The sequence below is a fragment of the Halyomorpha halys genome, unplaced genomic scaffold, assembly GCF_000696795.3.
Source record: "Halyomorpha halys isolate HHAL.00 unplaced genomic scaffold, Hhal_1.1 Scaffold623.1, whole genome shotgun sequence".
Lineage (NCBI taxonomy): Eukaryota > Metazoa > Arthropoda > Insecta > Hemiptera > Pentatomidae > Halyomorpha > Halyomorpha halys.
The window spans coordinates 245,227-260,813 of NW_027107123.1; the positions used below are offsets into that span (position 1 = coordinate 245,227).

General features: G+C 31.6%; 1 protein-coding gene across 5 annotated transcripts in view; it reads left to right on the plus strand.

Moving 5' to 3' along the window:
• Positions 1 to 15,587, plus strand: part of LOC106684817 (micronuclear linker histone polyprotein) — a 170,889-nt gene that overhangs the window by 149,998 nt on the left and 5,304 nt on the right. For 4 of the 5 annotated variants that reach the window (XM_014427101.3, XM_024360456.2, XM_024360455.2 and 1 more), the window contains exons 4-6: positions 1,162 to 1,417; positions 12,518 to 12,621; positions 14,572 to 14,693. In XM_014427101.3, the coding sequence (XP_014282587.2) occupies positions 1,162 to 1,417; positions 12,518 to 12,621; positions 14,572 to 14,693 (482 nt within the window). The remainder of the gene's footprint in view (positions 1 to 1,161; positions 1,418 to 12,517; positions 12,622 to 14,571; positions 14,694 to 15,587) is intronic. The other variant, XM_024360454.2, reaches the window with a different exon arrangement.

Consider the following 15,587-nt stretch of genomic DNA (forward strand, 5'->3'; position numbering starts at 1 on the left):
CAGCAGCACTGGCCAAACGGTACTGAATATGTGTTATTTTTCACAAGCTCTTCAAAGACGACTGAATTTTTTGTTTGGAATAACATTAAACTAAAATTCATAGCAAGCCAATAGAATTCTTTATGAATAAGAATAATTGAAAACTGCGAAACAATAACACATATCAAGTATCGTTCGGCAACTGTTGCTATGGTGGAAAGATAACGAATCTACCATAATGCTCACTTTGAACAATATTTATTATGAATATTATTGTTCACATTTTATTAAGGAAATGGTTGGAACACATATGTATTTATTATAACCTAAATGATTCATAATAATGAAAATCTTTGGACGTGAATATCTCCTTTACAAAGCTGATATACCTTCATAGAGATTTTTTTTCTTGTTTTGAAATCCTTAATTCATATTTTCAGTCAGGACATTTAACCCTAAAACATATATAATATAATAAATAAGGGAAATGCAGTTCCTACTATTATTAAATAATCATAATATATGATTAACTTTTAAAATCATTGTCATTTTTGCGATATTTCGTGATCACGGATGATATTAATAGTAAAATTGTTATAAATATCACTAAGAATAATTTGAAAAAATTAAAATTGGTGGGTATCCATACTCCTCGGCCTGTTTTCCCATATAATCATGGGCAAACTAAAAAACAATAATATGTTGAAAAATATTGTCCTATTTTATTATTATTAACTGATCTCCTAAGTGTAGGATTAATTCTAGGCTATTAAATAAGAAACTGACTTACAGATAAATGGAGCAAATAATAATTCAAAAAGAAAGTAATATACAACAGATTAAGAAATTAATTTTAAATTGGAGCTGGTATAATTTGGATGAAAAGGGGTTGCTCATGACGTAATTTCTCAGGGGTTTCAAATGTCTTGGTAATGACTTGATATTACCAAGCCTTCCAAAATGTGTTGAATAGTAATTAATGCCAATTTTGTTTTTCTGAACTTGAAATGCCTTCTACGATAGATAGTAATCGTTTTTTTGTTTTCAAATTTTCAATATCCAGTTTTCTAATATATACCAATTTATTCTAATTAATGAACATTTTTTTCAGTAAATATGCTCTCCATTCTTACGCAGAACATGTAACAAATTTCTATTATTGATGTTGTGCCTTGATTGCAGTGCGTGATATGCGTCAACGCTAAGGCTACCATGCAAACGTCGCCGTGCGGTCACCGCGTCGTCTGCAGGAAGTGCTTCGTGAAGACGATCCAGATGGCAGTGTCCCAGAGGCTGCTTCCGCTCCGCTGTGTGATCTGCAGAGCGAAAATCCTGCGGCTGAAGGCCAGCGGGAGGATGGTAACTTCCGCTTCCCATTACTCCGTTCCCAACTCGGAGTCCCTCTACTCCATGTCGTCAGGATCTTCTTCCTTTTCAGGTATATTTATGAAGCAATAAAACCTTACGACTTGCTTGAACATCTTTTTAATTAGTCGGAACAAACAATGAATCAGCTTGTTGCTCAGACACGATTGTTTTAATGATGTAGGTGAGTGAGGTAGCGCCGATTCGATTCCGGCTAGAGTGGGTTAAGTTTTACTTCTAGGTAGCCCTAGGGAATAGAAACTCCACCTATAAAATAATAAATTAGACCTAAATCAGAAAATAAAAATGTTATAGCAAACAATATTTTTTCTAAAAACACAACTTCTTTTGAATCCTTATCTTTTTTTTATTTATTTAATATAATTTACAACTGTACAAATAATAAAGACAATAAGTAAGTATGTGGAATGTTTCATTTGCAATTTAAAATCTTAGGAAGGAACCACCCGTGGTGGTCCCGTGCCCATCTTCTTTTCAGACGGCTCGGAGGATTATCAGGAATTGGTAAGGATGAGAGATTAAGAACTAATGGGTTAAGATGGAGTCTGGAATGAAAAGACGCATATCTGTTTTGGGCCAAATCTGCAACTCTTTGTGAATGAGTTTATTTGTAACGTAATAAGGAGCATCAAGTATTTTACGTAGGATTTTGGATTGTAAGGATGCAGGAAGAATTTGATGGTTTAATAGATACCCAGAGCTCAGTTTCATATGTCAAAATTGGTCTGATTATCATAGTGTATATTATTTTTTTGTAGTGAGTGGGAAATTTAGAGCGTTTGTCAAGTAGATGTTGTAGCAAAAGAAATCTACGAGCAGTTTCTTGTCGTTTCAGTCTTATGTGTGGATTCCAAGTAAGTCTCTTGTCAAGTTGGAGTTCTAAGTATCGAATCTGTTCAGCAGGTGTTAGTGGAGTATTTAAAAAGAATACTGCAGAACAGGAGGGTGGAGGTTTACGATGGAGAGTAAAAGTCATCTGGAATCTTTATCTAAAGTTTCTTTCTTTTCTTTAACATTAGGCATTGGAAATTATTAATAAAGTAGTCCTAAACTATGGGCTCATATTTTAGAAAATTTACTTTACTTTAAATGAAGTTCTCTTAGGTTTTCTAGTGCTGTTGGTAGTTTTAAAGACATGGAGAATGAATTATACTTAGTTTTTATTAAAGTATTCAAAAATTGTGTATATATATTGCGTATAGACAAGGATTGTCAGTTTTGTCGGCGTCGAACCTTCATGTCCTCCAGCCCTGTTGTTGTCATTATTATTAATTAAATAAGAAAAAACGTGGAGTCTGTTTTGGACAGAGGACAATAAACCTGATCCAACATCCAACAGTCTAATGAAAATTGAATGAGGAGGACGATATGAGTGGCTGTAATAAAAATGGTAGTTACTCGAAATGGGTCGTAAAATCGTAGAAATCACTCGATACGATGACGGCCGCCCTAACGTGATGGCTGAAATAAATTGGAAAGGAGCCCTTCACCAGGCATTCATTCCCGATCCCAGTTAACTCCCTCCCATTTTATGGATTGTAAAATGTTATCGTCTCAGGTCATAGTCTCGCCCATGGTATGAATTAGAAATACCCGATCCTTTGGCATTTGCCTCCCGCGTTTAAAAATCTTCATTAGTCCTAAACTAATTGAATTTGGTCTGATATAATTAATGAATTAGTACTGCAAATCAGAACACGAATTATATGAAAATTTGAACAAAATGTAAATATGAAGAACTTCAAATAAAAAAGGATTTGATAGCCATCATTTAGAGTTGGCCAAGATTCGATTAATTTTACTTGAATCGAGAAAAAAAAATATTGTATTGACAAGAGTACTAAATGATGAGAACGATTACGTTATTTTAAAAAAAAAAAGTATTCGTTACAAATATTTGTATTGAAATTGGTTTCAATACGATTTCCCTGTACTGAGTAGTTGAGTACCGATTACTTTACTTAGACTTACTCCTATACTGCCTAACCATGGTCAAAGTTCTTCATTTTGTGGGACCACCACTCAATGAAAAAAGTCAACGTTCCAGGCCGGATTCGAACCGGCACCGCCAATAGACATCATTTGGTAAGACTGTGTCTTAACCACAGAGCTACGGGCGGCCCAAACTTGGACTTAAAATATTTTGTGTATGAGTATTTTACTCTTTACTCCTAATTTTATTTTATTTTTATTACTGTCAATATTTTATTCAACTCTTAGCTGTTCATTTGTAAGTGTCAAAAAATACAAGGCATAAATAGCAAATTTGATCACAATAGGAAATGGTAACATATGCAACAGTTCACAATAGAGCATCTTTCTGGTCTTGATTTCAGTGTGGTGATATCTCATCCAGCTCCTTTTCAGTGTTCTTATTTAGAGGAAGTTCGATTGTGGCTGTTGTATTGACAGAAATCCCATAGTGACAGTCGCAGCCACTAACTTCTTGTTATTTAGCTAGTATTTGCTGTTACATTATCAGAATTCGCTTGATAGTCGTACTATCTACTATTTGCGCATAGTTACGATATTTGACTGGAATTTGGTGAAAAATAGACAAACTATTCCGTTTCCATGAAATAAGAATAGATAGAGCCCAGACCATGACAGTTTCCTATGCTGTATATTATAGGGTGTGAGGCGCGAAAAATACTGTGATTCAGGGTTGTGGAGCTAAAGTATTTGTGGAAGATTTATTAAACAATAGGAACATTTCTTCAAAGTGTTAATTTCCCAGCCGGGGCTGAGAAAGGAAAAAGGCTGTAAAAGGTACCTAACCAAAGATTGGGTCTAAAGGGCTGTTTGTTTGAGGTTAGCATTTAGACAATTTATTTAAACATTTATATAATTAAACAAGGATATTTATATGATCATGTCAGCCTTAGCCATATCGTTTTTTAGTCTTTTGGTATGCCCCAAAAGTTTTGTTATGAAAGTTGAGATAATTATTAGGCATGAAATGGTTGGTATAAGTACGCGAGTAGTGTTCTGTTATTTGCGTACCTAGGATGTTTCGTTTCACTTTATTTTTTATTCTATTAATATGTAAAATCTCAAATTTTATAGGAGAGTTAAATTCTATGTTTCCATGGTCGATATTTTAAAACTAGCAAAAACATTACTAATCAAGTTTTAAATTAGAAAATTAATTTTTGAAAATATATCAAAATAAATCCCTACAATAGCTAACCAAAATTTAAAAAAATATAATATAAAACCTTATTAATAAGGGAAAAGTTCTTTTTTAAAAATTCTAAAACAAGGTTCTTAACCTAAATGTTTTCTAGAAAATAAATTTTCCTTTGAAACTCTGCTGCACACCATCCGAATTCCTTTCCATTGCAATGCTGTGCAGAAAAAATTCGAAGAATACTGATGGAGTAAGGGCTATACCGACCAGGAAAGAGATTTGCATTTTCCCAATTCCAGGCTGGAAAAACCACCTGGGGTAGAAATCCAGCCGTCGTAATATCTCACTTTCCTCTCCCACCCAACGCATACCTCTACATTCTCAGATCATATTCAGTTTCTTTTATAAAACCATAACATAGATTTTTTGCTATTAAAATATTACTTTTTTTTTACCAATTAAAAAATATATTACTGACACTATCTAGATGACTAAAATTAGTATAAGTAAAAATTTCAAAATATTCTATAGTGTGTAATTCATAACCTATTGCGGCCATTTTCCAACTTATATTACATTTACCGCTGTCACTTGATTTCGTATTGCATAAAAATGAGGGGAAGATTTAGATTTTATTATTTTCCATAGAGGAAGGTATAAGAGAATAATATTTATATTACAGTCGCTATCGATAAGTAGGGCAGTTGACTAGAACTGACCTGAGGTGGTCCGGCAAAACTGACCGTTCGATCGGAGCCGTCTTCGTGACGAGGGCCGGCAATCGATATCTCATCACCTTGTGAATTAATCACGGCTAGGACAACCCGCCAGCCTTGGTGTTATAGATCCTCTGTCTGGTCGAACTTCTTTGGACCGCTATCTTATCGCTTGTGATCTCGTTCACAGAACGTCGTCTATCTGTTTACAAGAGGAGTGACATAACCTATCCTCTGTCAAACGGAAAGTAAAGCTGAAAAGAAGAAGCTCAGGTTTATGTTGTGTATCAAAGGAATCTACGCCATTGTAATCTAAACTAAAACAGAATGCAGCTGGTGATTGCCTCCTATTCCTTTGTTCCGCCCCTGGAATTTGTTTGTTTTTGTTTAGTGACGCCAAACTTCATTGGTCATCAACGCCATTTATATTTTATTTAATTTTGCTAATATTCGTTAAATTTTATTTATTGTTTAATTTAATTATTTATTATTTTATTGTTATTTTCCCCCTTCCAATCAAGTTATATTTCTGTCAGCAAATTTTGTGATTTTAAAAACTGATTTAACCATTTTTATTGCTTTATCATCGTCTCCAAGGGTTTTTGAGATATCTTGGTTTAGTCCTAAGGTATTGAGGTGTGGTGTGAAATATGGACATCGTTGGAAAATATGGCTTATTGTTAGATTGCTGTTGCAATACTGACAGTTCGGAGGAGTTTCTTTTGAAATAAGATAGGAGTGGGTGAGCCTCGTGTGACCTAATCTCAGCCTGGTCAGTACAACCTCTCTACGGCATTTGCGACTGGAGGTACCCTAGGGCTTGACATCCCTTCTAATGGAGATCACCCCGCCCCTGGAGTTCATGAGGCCCTACTTTTTGGTTTCGTGGCAACTATCTACGGTACTCCTTCCTTCAAGTTTTTTTTTAGTACTAACGACTTAGTTAGCCATAGTTACTACGATTTAGTTACTATAGTTGTGGTTGAAGAACCTGCATGTTCCACATTTTGCTTTTTTGGCTCAAAATAGCAAAATATGGGACAAGCAAGTTCCAAATCCCCCTCTTCATTTATAGATCCCATGCTCCCCAAAAGCTATTAGTTTTATACCATTTTTTTCCAGGGGTGATTAAAAAAATAGACAGATTTGAGACCTTCTAAACATATAATACTGCGGTAAGACTATTCGTTGGTCAATGGCCTCAGATCCTGTAAATAATATTAAAGAACACAATTAAAATGTATTAAAACTTAATTGATAAATGATAATGATAATTTAAAAATGATAAACTATCGGAATAAGAATATGCTCTTTTCAGTAATTATATTCCTTCACCTTTGATTTTCCAATAATTAATGGCTATTTAGTAATAAAATATTCAATGCTTGTTTTGTCATTTCCCAGCCCTGCCACAAAGCTGAATTTCTTACTTATATTGTCAATGGTCCATGATCGAAAGGGAAGGACAAATGGTAAATTTTCTACCAATAATCATTATTAAGACAACAAAAAATTATTATTGCTTCCTCACATCGTATTTAAAAGGGATACTTCTTATTTGAGCAGGAAATAAAATATTGATGAACGTATCCTCTAAAATCAAAATTTCCCATCGTGTTTCGCATTTTTGAACTGACCCAAAATTATACTGATTACCTGTTTGGCAAGTATTATTAAACCATATTCTTTCTCCATGTTTTGTGTTCTCCATGTTCAAAGTCATCGAAAGTAGACTTTGGTGGACATGGACAAAGGCTGAGAAAACGTTTTCAAGAGGTTGAGTTAACCTTGTAATCTCGCTAACTATACTTTTTTACTGTATAATATTGAGATAATAATAATGAAAGGCTTAGCGAACCCATAGGTTCGAATCCGATACCACCAATCTCCTTCTATACACATCTACCTAATGAAGGCCGTCCAAACCGAAACCCACAAGATCATTCTTAACGTAATCTTCCCTTAACGATTCGGCCGATCCTTCGGACGTTTACCCGTTAATCAGTGTTAATTAACTTTTCATGGATAGGTTCTTTACTAAGCCGCACAACCTTACTTGTACCTTGTACGCCGCAATGACCAAAGTTATATTAACCGGATGCAGTTAACAACTCGGTATTGTCCAGTCTTCTAAATTCTGCTATTAACGAATCCTTCTTCGGACCGAATATTTTACGAAATACTTTATTTCTGTCTCTACGCTAATGTAAGAGGCCAAGTTTTAGATCCGTAAAAAATAGTAGAGAAGTTAATAGTTTTGTAAATTCTAACTTTTAAGTTTCTGTGCAAATTGAGCAATTTTGAATTAAAGAAAAAAAACTCCACCCTTAACGTCGTCTTTATTTCCACATCGACTTCGATTTTTGCTATTCATTGCTGACTCTAAATACTTACTCATTTCTACCTCTTTAAATATATTTCTTCCTATTTCTACATACAGACAGCTAACCAAAATTGTTTCATCCGCATTTTTTTCGAGACATAGTTCCTATCTAGCTTTTATCAATGTAGTTATGTTCAGTTTTATATTGTCCTCATCTTGACCTAACACTATCAAAACATCAGCATAACCAAGCACGGATATTTCACCACCCATAAATAATAATAATATTGAGATAATTTTACCAATTCCGTGTTCTGTAAAACATTTATTTAAAAGTGAATAATTTAAACAATTACGAAGACTTCGAAAAGGAATGAGTTACTGATGTAGACCTTGATACAGCTGACCTTGATCAGAGTCAATAACAGTCCGCCGATTTGGTCAGCAGGGGTTCATTGCACTTCCTGTTTACGTTCTTCTCATAGCTCTAATTTTCTTCTAGTAGTTTTTCTCTTCTTCTCCAAGACCTCGCTCCATTTTCTTGAAAAACAATTAAACCTATTACCAATCGAAAATGTCATAATAATTTATTAATCTACCAAATAACTGTAATTCAGTAATTTCCAACGTTGGCCACCAAAGAGTTTAGATAAAAATATTTATTCAGGATAAAAAGGCTTTTAAAAAATTTAATAAATTATAAAAAGTGGTTCTTAGGTGTTACAAACAGTATAAAATTGAATTTCTTCTTTTATTTATATTTTGGCAAAGTATGCGGTTTTAATTTGAACTATAGTGGCGAATAATAGCTTCTAATATTTCATTATATTTTACTTTATTTTGGTAGTTTATTTTTTTAGAGGTATTTGTTTTTTTATTTTTAAATATAAACAATATAGTTAAAGAAAAAACTTTATTTTAATAAAATATTGTATAATAATAAGAAAAAACTGACAGTTTTATTCTATAGCTTTATTTATTTCGTATTCTCAAATCTGCTTGTCATTTACAAACATTTTTACCTTCACCCAAGTCAATCTATTAAAATGTATATTGAAACATACCCCTCCTGTTAGTGTGTGTGGGCAGAAAACTTATAGGATAAGAGCCCAAGAAGAGAAAAAAAGGCAGTTATTTTATCCCAATTTTTGATTACTTTAATGAAAACTATGTATAATTACAAGTCAAAACTGATGAATCTGCCAAGTACAGGTAGGGGGAATAAAAAATGGCGGTTGTTTCAAAACGTTAAAAATAATTAATTTTTTATTCAAAGCTCTATATTCTTAAAACTACTAAGAACAATAGAAAATACTAATAGTATAACATATTAAAAATACTAGAAGTACTAACATTACGATCAGTACATTTTTAAAAACTACTACCCCTACGAAGATAAGTATCATACACTATTTTATAGTAAGTCAAATTTCCTTTATTTTGAGTGCTGGCTGACATATGTACGTCTTATTGGTCTAGACTGATTTTTCTTAAAATCAAACATGTTATAAGAACAACTAGAAATTAACATTTTGTGAGTTTATTTTGTCAAATATTATAAAAACTACTAGTCCTACAAAGATAAACATTATAAACTATTTTATAGTCAATTTAACAAGCTTTAATTCCAGTGCAGACAGACATCTGTACGTCCCATGGTTTCTGAAATAATGTTTTTGATAAATCAAACCTACTCTCCGAAAAACTATAAATCAATTTATTTGAGGAAATATCATGAAAACTACTATTCCTACGGAGGTAAAGGTCATAAACTACTTTATAGTACATTAAACTAGCTTTTATTTGAGTGGTAATAGACATCTGTACATCACATAGTTCCTGAGATATAGATTTCTCAAAATAAATTAAGTACATTTTTATGATATCTAGCTTTTTAAAAGGCTATTTCTCGAGAACTATTGGACGTGAATAGCTCTATTAGAGCTATTACTTCAGAAAATTTATTCTTCTTTAAATAATGTTCTTTTAGATTTTTTAGTGTTGTTAGTTTTTAAGATATAGAGCTTCGAATGGAAAATTAATATTTTTTAAGGTTTTGAAACATCCGCCATTTTTATTCCCCCTACCTATACTTGGCAGACTCATCAGTTTTGACTAGTAATTATACCTAGTTTTCATTAAAGTAATCAAAAATTGGGGTGAAATAACTGACTTTTTTTTCTTCCCAGCGCTTGTACTATTTTGGTTCTACGACAAACATTTACATTAGAATTGTATTTACATTAGTATTTAAAAAAGAAGCTGAGTTCGAAATCGGAACATCTAAGTAGGTGTAGTTTGAAACGGTTTCAATTTGTAGACTATCATACGTAACATATGTGATATTTTAATTTCTACTCTTGTGATAGTGTAAAATTACGATTTTCATGCGTTAATTTCTTATTCATTTATGTTAAGTGGGTAACATTGTCGCTAATTCTGTAGTTAATTAGTACTTTTAAATAGTTTAACTTCATTTCTAATTAACATCTTTAAAAAAAAATGCGATTAGAAATAATTTAAATTCCGAATTTAATTCTGTTGCCTTGAAATGGTAACACACAGAGATCATTTTTATTTGTGCCTAGCACTGAGTGAGAAAGTGTAAAAATGCGAGTCGTGTAACTAATATTAAAATTAATACAAAATTTTGTATGGTTAAAAGCATTGTGATTCATATTGAGCACAATAACACCCCGTTAATCGACAAGAATTGTAAGAGATCTGTAATGTGCTTAGGAAATATGGCACAATATTCACGATCAAAAGACGTGATATGACTTAAGGTATGAGGTATGCATTGGGAAGTGAGACCATTTCTGGAGGTGGTTTTTACCAAGTGGAATTGGCAGAATGTAAATCTCAGACTGAATCGATATTGCCTTTACTCTACCATTCTTCATGGGAACAGTTGTATTTTTCTGGAAATATTTCAAATGATCACTTTAAATTAACAATTATTTTAGCGATGTAACTTATTTTTTCCAAGTATGAATAAATTAAATGGGCCGCCCGTTGCTCAGTGGTTAAGACATAGTCTTACCAATTTGATGTCTATTGGCGGTGCCGGTTCGAATCCGGTCTGGGACGTTGACTTTTTTTATTGAGTGGCGGTCCCACAAAATGAAGAACTTTGAACCCCCCAACTATGGTTAGGCAATATTAGGACTCTAAATGGGAGTCTTGGCCGAGAAAAAAACAAAAATAAAACAATAAATAAAATTTTGTTTAAATAAATAATTTAAATTCTATCCATTATAGTTTCAAAATTTCTCTTATAAGTCCGACGTTTCGGCCATCTTCAGGGACAATATACTTAATACAACTTTGAAATTATATAGTATATATGTATATATAGTTGACCATAAAAATTGATGTATAGGAAGATGGTCAGGGTTGCGGTCAAAGGAGAAACAAAAATAGTTAAATATAGTTGAAATTATATAATTTAAAAAACTCTAAACTCCATGCAGGCTATTCTTTTAGAGTTGTGATAAAAGTTTTAAGGAGTAGTGTCTGATGATAAATGATTTTGATTTTGTTTTAAGTGAATATTGACTAATTAGAAATTGATGTTTTTGACCTGGGCAGAATAGCCTGCACGGAGTTTAGAGTTTTTTAAATTATATAATTTCAAAGTTGTATTAAGTAGATTGTCCCTGAAGATGGCCGGATTGGCCGAAACGTCGGACTTATAAGAGAAATAAAAGGTTTTGAGACTATAATGGATAGAATTTAAATTATTTATTTTTAAAAAAATTACCAGTCTCAAGAAAATATTAAGATTATAAATAAATAAATAAAATGTATAGAACCTCGTCAACGTAGCAGACATCGATTGATTAAAATTTCGATATCTATATTAAGCAACAGCAGGCCATTATACATGAACTTCTGTAATTTTTTCTGAAGATTTTTAAAAAATACAAGTTTAATTATATGTGATTAACCATTATTTGTTGGGAATCTTGATTTTTTTTTCTTTTTTAATGCTATGTATTAAAGTATAACGAAAAATCTTTTTTTTTATTTAATAATATTTTCAACAAAGTTATTATTAATTAATAATTAATCATTACATTATTTAATTTTATTTATTAATAATCCAAGTATTCTGTTGAGGAACATTGTAATTAGAAAATGAAAACTTTCAAAATGTAAAAATCAAAATGATTGTTAATTACCATATTTTTTCCTTTAACCATGAGTCACTAAGCATAATTTAATACCAACATTATTTCTTTAAAATTATAAATTTCCAAAAAACTATTCAAAGATAAATAGTTTCAAATAACGTTTCAAGTGTAGAAATACAGTAGATAAACTATATTACTGTGCGATAATTTACGACCATTTGAAGTGGCAATTGTAGCAGTTACCATCGTGTAGACTGCATGATAGTTACCATTATGACAGTATTTACTGTCGTGGCAGTGTTGTCGCTCTCGGTCTGGTGTGATAATTGATAGTGCATGTAGCGGCAGTGAAGTTACTGTCATATCAAAACAAACACTTCTGATCAAAACACAAACAGTACTGAGCCGTAATTACTGCCATGATGTTAACTACATGATAGTTTCCATCATATAATAAATACTGTCATGACAGTGAATACTACATTATAGTTACCGTCATGATGACAACTATCATACAGTTTAAACCATGGCAGCAGCTATGACAATTCCTTCAATGATTGTAAAGAATCTCCCTGTAATGTGCTTTATTTCAAGAAATAAATACAGGTAGTTATTTCATTGAGATTATGTTATCAAATATTTATTTGATGAAATAATTATATCATGAAATAACCTTTTTGATTTATTTAATAATTATATTATTTGAAAAGTACTCAAGTTTGCAAATATACACTATTTACCCTTAGAAACTAAAGAGATAGAATCCATCTTTTAAATACTTATACCTAAATAATATCTCATATATTTATTTATTGTTAACTCGAATAAATTATTGTTCCTTCTACAGGTGTATCATCCAGTTCTGCTGGAAGCAGTTGTAGTAGCCGCTCACAACGCACTTACCGCCAACCTTCAGGCTCACTGCGCAAATCGCAAACACAATCTATGAAGGTAAAAATGAAGTCCCTCTGTATATTTATGAGTGTGAAATTCCTCCCATTGATAAATTTTATTGCTTATTTCAGCAAGAGTTTTATTTGTCCTGTGGACAAATTTATCATTGGTCGGGACTTAATAAAAAATAATAATTTGTATATCCCACGGGTTAAAATAATCATTTTTAATTAGTTGTTTTGGTTTTAAGAAAACAAAAATATATACTGTAGGTGCTTAACATCAGGAGAATTTTTGAAACATTTAAAGCATTTGCTGCTAATTCTGAAATTAGTTTTTCAATTGAGTGAATGAATAACTTTGTTACTTTTTTTTTTCTTCTTCTGCCAAAGAAGCACCGCGGCCTCAGAGGACCTATTGTACGCCATCCCTCCTCTGCTCAAAACAGGCCAATTGCTTTTGCAAATCTGGACACTGTATAAGGATCCACTGTCTCGCAAAGTTTGGGGTCCAAGATACAATCCTTACCAAAGATGAGGAATCTTGTTCTTGCCACTACATCACATTTGCACATGATATGGTAAGCAGTCTCTTCCTCCTTCCTGCAGAACCTACAGATAGGGGACTCTATCAATCTCATTTTATAGAGATGCTTATTAAGCTGACAGTGTCCCGTATATAGACTTGTCACCCAACTTAATATACTCCTATCAATATTAAGAAGACAGTTACTTCTTTTCGGGCGGTATCCCTTGAGGAACATTTTTGATAGTTCCATTCTTCTGGTATTTCTCCTGAGAAACCCAGCCTTGCTCTCAGCAATCTTTTTGATGTGCCTCTTCGCATGGCTGAGACAACTTTGTTACTTAAGCAAAGCTCTATACATAGGAATGCAGCCATTATATTTCTCATTTACATATCTTTATGAGATAAGAAAAAAATAATTAAATATACTTTGGATAGACCTATGTGTCTGTAGATGGAATTGAAGGGGCTTTTAACGGCTCTGTCTATATCTAACTAAACAGGTGATTGTTTTTATGGTTTTTACTAGATAAGGGTTTTGCTTTAACCGTATATCTTCAGCTCCAAAGAATATTACTATTTTTTTTCTATCACTGAGACCCAGTTATAACGCATCTTAGATAGTGTGAATAACAGTATTTCAGAAGCTCAGTCATTGGCTTTTCCAATAACTTGATCCACCATAGATTTTAAATTTAAAATATTCAATTGTTTTAATACTGGTGACTTTTTTTAATGTAAATGCTCAGAAATTATTTAAGAAAAAAAGTGCTAAAATAATAAAAAGGGATCTCGAAACAACCATTTTAATGAAGAATTAAGAATTCTCTTTTAGAGAAATATTTATATGTATTGATATTTTTGATGAAAACCCTTTTGGCTCGTAATCATGCAAATTATCATTTTCGATGAAATCCATGCCATCATCTCCATTTATAAGGACTGTGATTGGTTAATTGTATAGAATCTTTATTCCATTTTTTTATTTATATTTATCCAACCATCCCTTATACATATACATATAAATTTAAATTAATTTTCTCTTTGGAGAAAAACTTGAAGGTGGTAAGTTTTATATTAGATTGTCATGAGAGTGCATTGTAAATTCAAAACATGTTATCATTGTAAAATATTCTATGACAACATAGGCCTTCTCTTACCTCCAATTGTTTCCATTAAAAAAATATAAAGTTCTTCTGTTTTTGTTAAATATAGAAAATATTAATGGTACTCTCATATTTTATATTAAAACTATTTTCCTATTCACAAAAAAATTTGATTTTTAGTATGTTTATTAAAATATTATTTGTTGTCCTCAGTAGCTTATCAGAAGTAAATCTCAAACATCATTAGCAACAATATATTGATATTAACCATTAGTATGATCATAGAAAAATTTGTGATAGTGGGAATATTGGAAGGTTAACAGTTACGTTAAGTTAACTTTTAAGATGATAAAAAAAACAATGATATTTTTAACAGTACCACCTGCAGGAATACAAAGAACCTCGATCCAGTGATAAGACTGCACGACTACCACCTATTCAGGAATTTCAGAGAGAGTATCGACTTGGAAAAGAGAGATCGTCATCAACAAGAATAAGGTAAAAATATTTCACTCAGTCTTGGTCTTATACAAAACCCTTAACATCATAACAGAGAATAATTAGTTTTAGAATTATTTATATTTAAATATAGACTGGTAGAGAGTAAATGATACTTGAATAAATAGTCCTTAGTACGGTTATTCATAATACATTTTTAGTAATCACAATTAATTCTAACAATCAATATTAAAACTTATTTTATTCTTGTTTTCCATGAAGTAGTAACTCTGATTTAGTCTTATATTATATGACTATTATATGATATATCATATATTATATGAGCTTGCCAGTTTGATGATAGTCAAAACTCTTGTTGGAACAAACCAATCATATATCTTCTTTTGGAAGGATATCCTGACACACTAGTTTTCATTCCTTAAAATCACTTGAAAAAACAAAACAATATCAATTCAAACATTTTCAAATTGAAATTTAGGAAACTTGATTTTCCTGTTTTTAAATCACACAAATAAAACGAGCTTGTTGAATTAAAAGAAGAAGTCTTATCGGTCTATACATTGGTATGCTGATTTTAAAATAATGTAATTATGTGGAAAAGGACATAAAATGAAGAACAATTAGTCTAAAAAATAAAAAGGATAGAATTTTATTCAGAGTGAGAGAGAGAGAGAAAGTATGAGTTACTAATCATCAATGAAACAAAAATTTCTTTTATTTAAAAATAAAAAGAGAAAAGTACACTTATAAAAATTAAAATCTTGTGTGTTTAGTAATTTATGATTTTTTGAAATGCCCCAATGTATCCTATATTTTTACTTTATATTTGCCTACTTCTAGCTAAATTTTATGTCTTTAAAGGGACAAAATTTTATTTATGTCCATTTATCTAAATCGCAAATACACAGACTTTCTCTTAAAATTATAATTTAA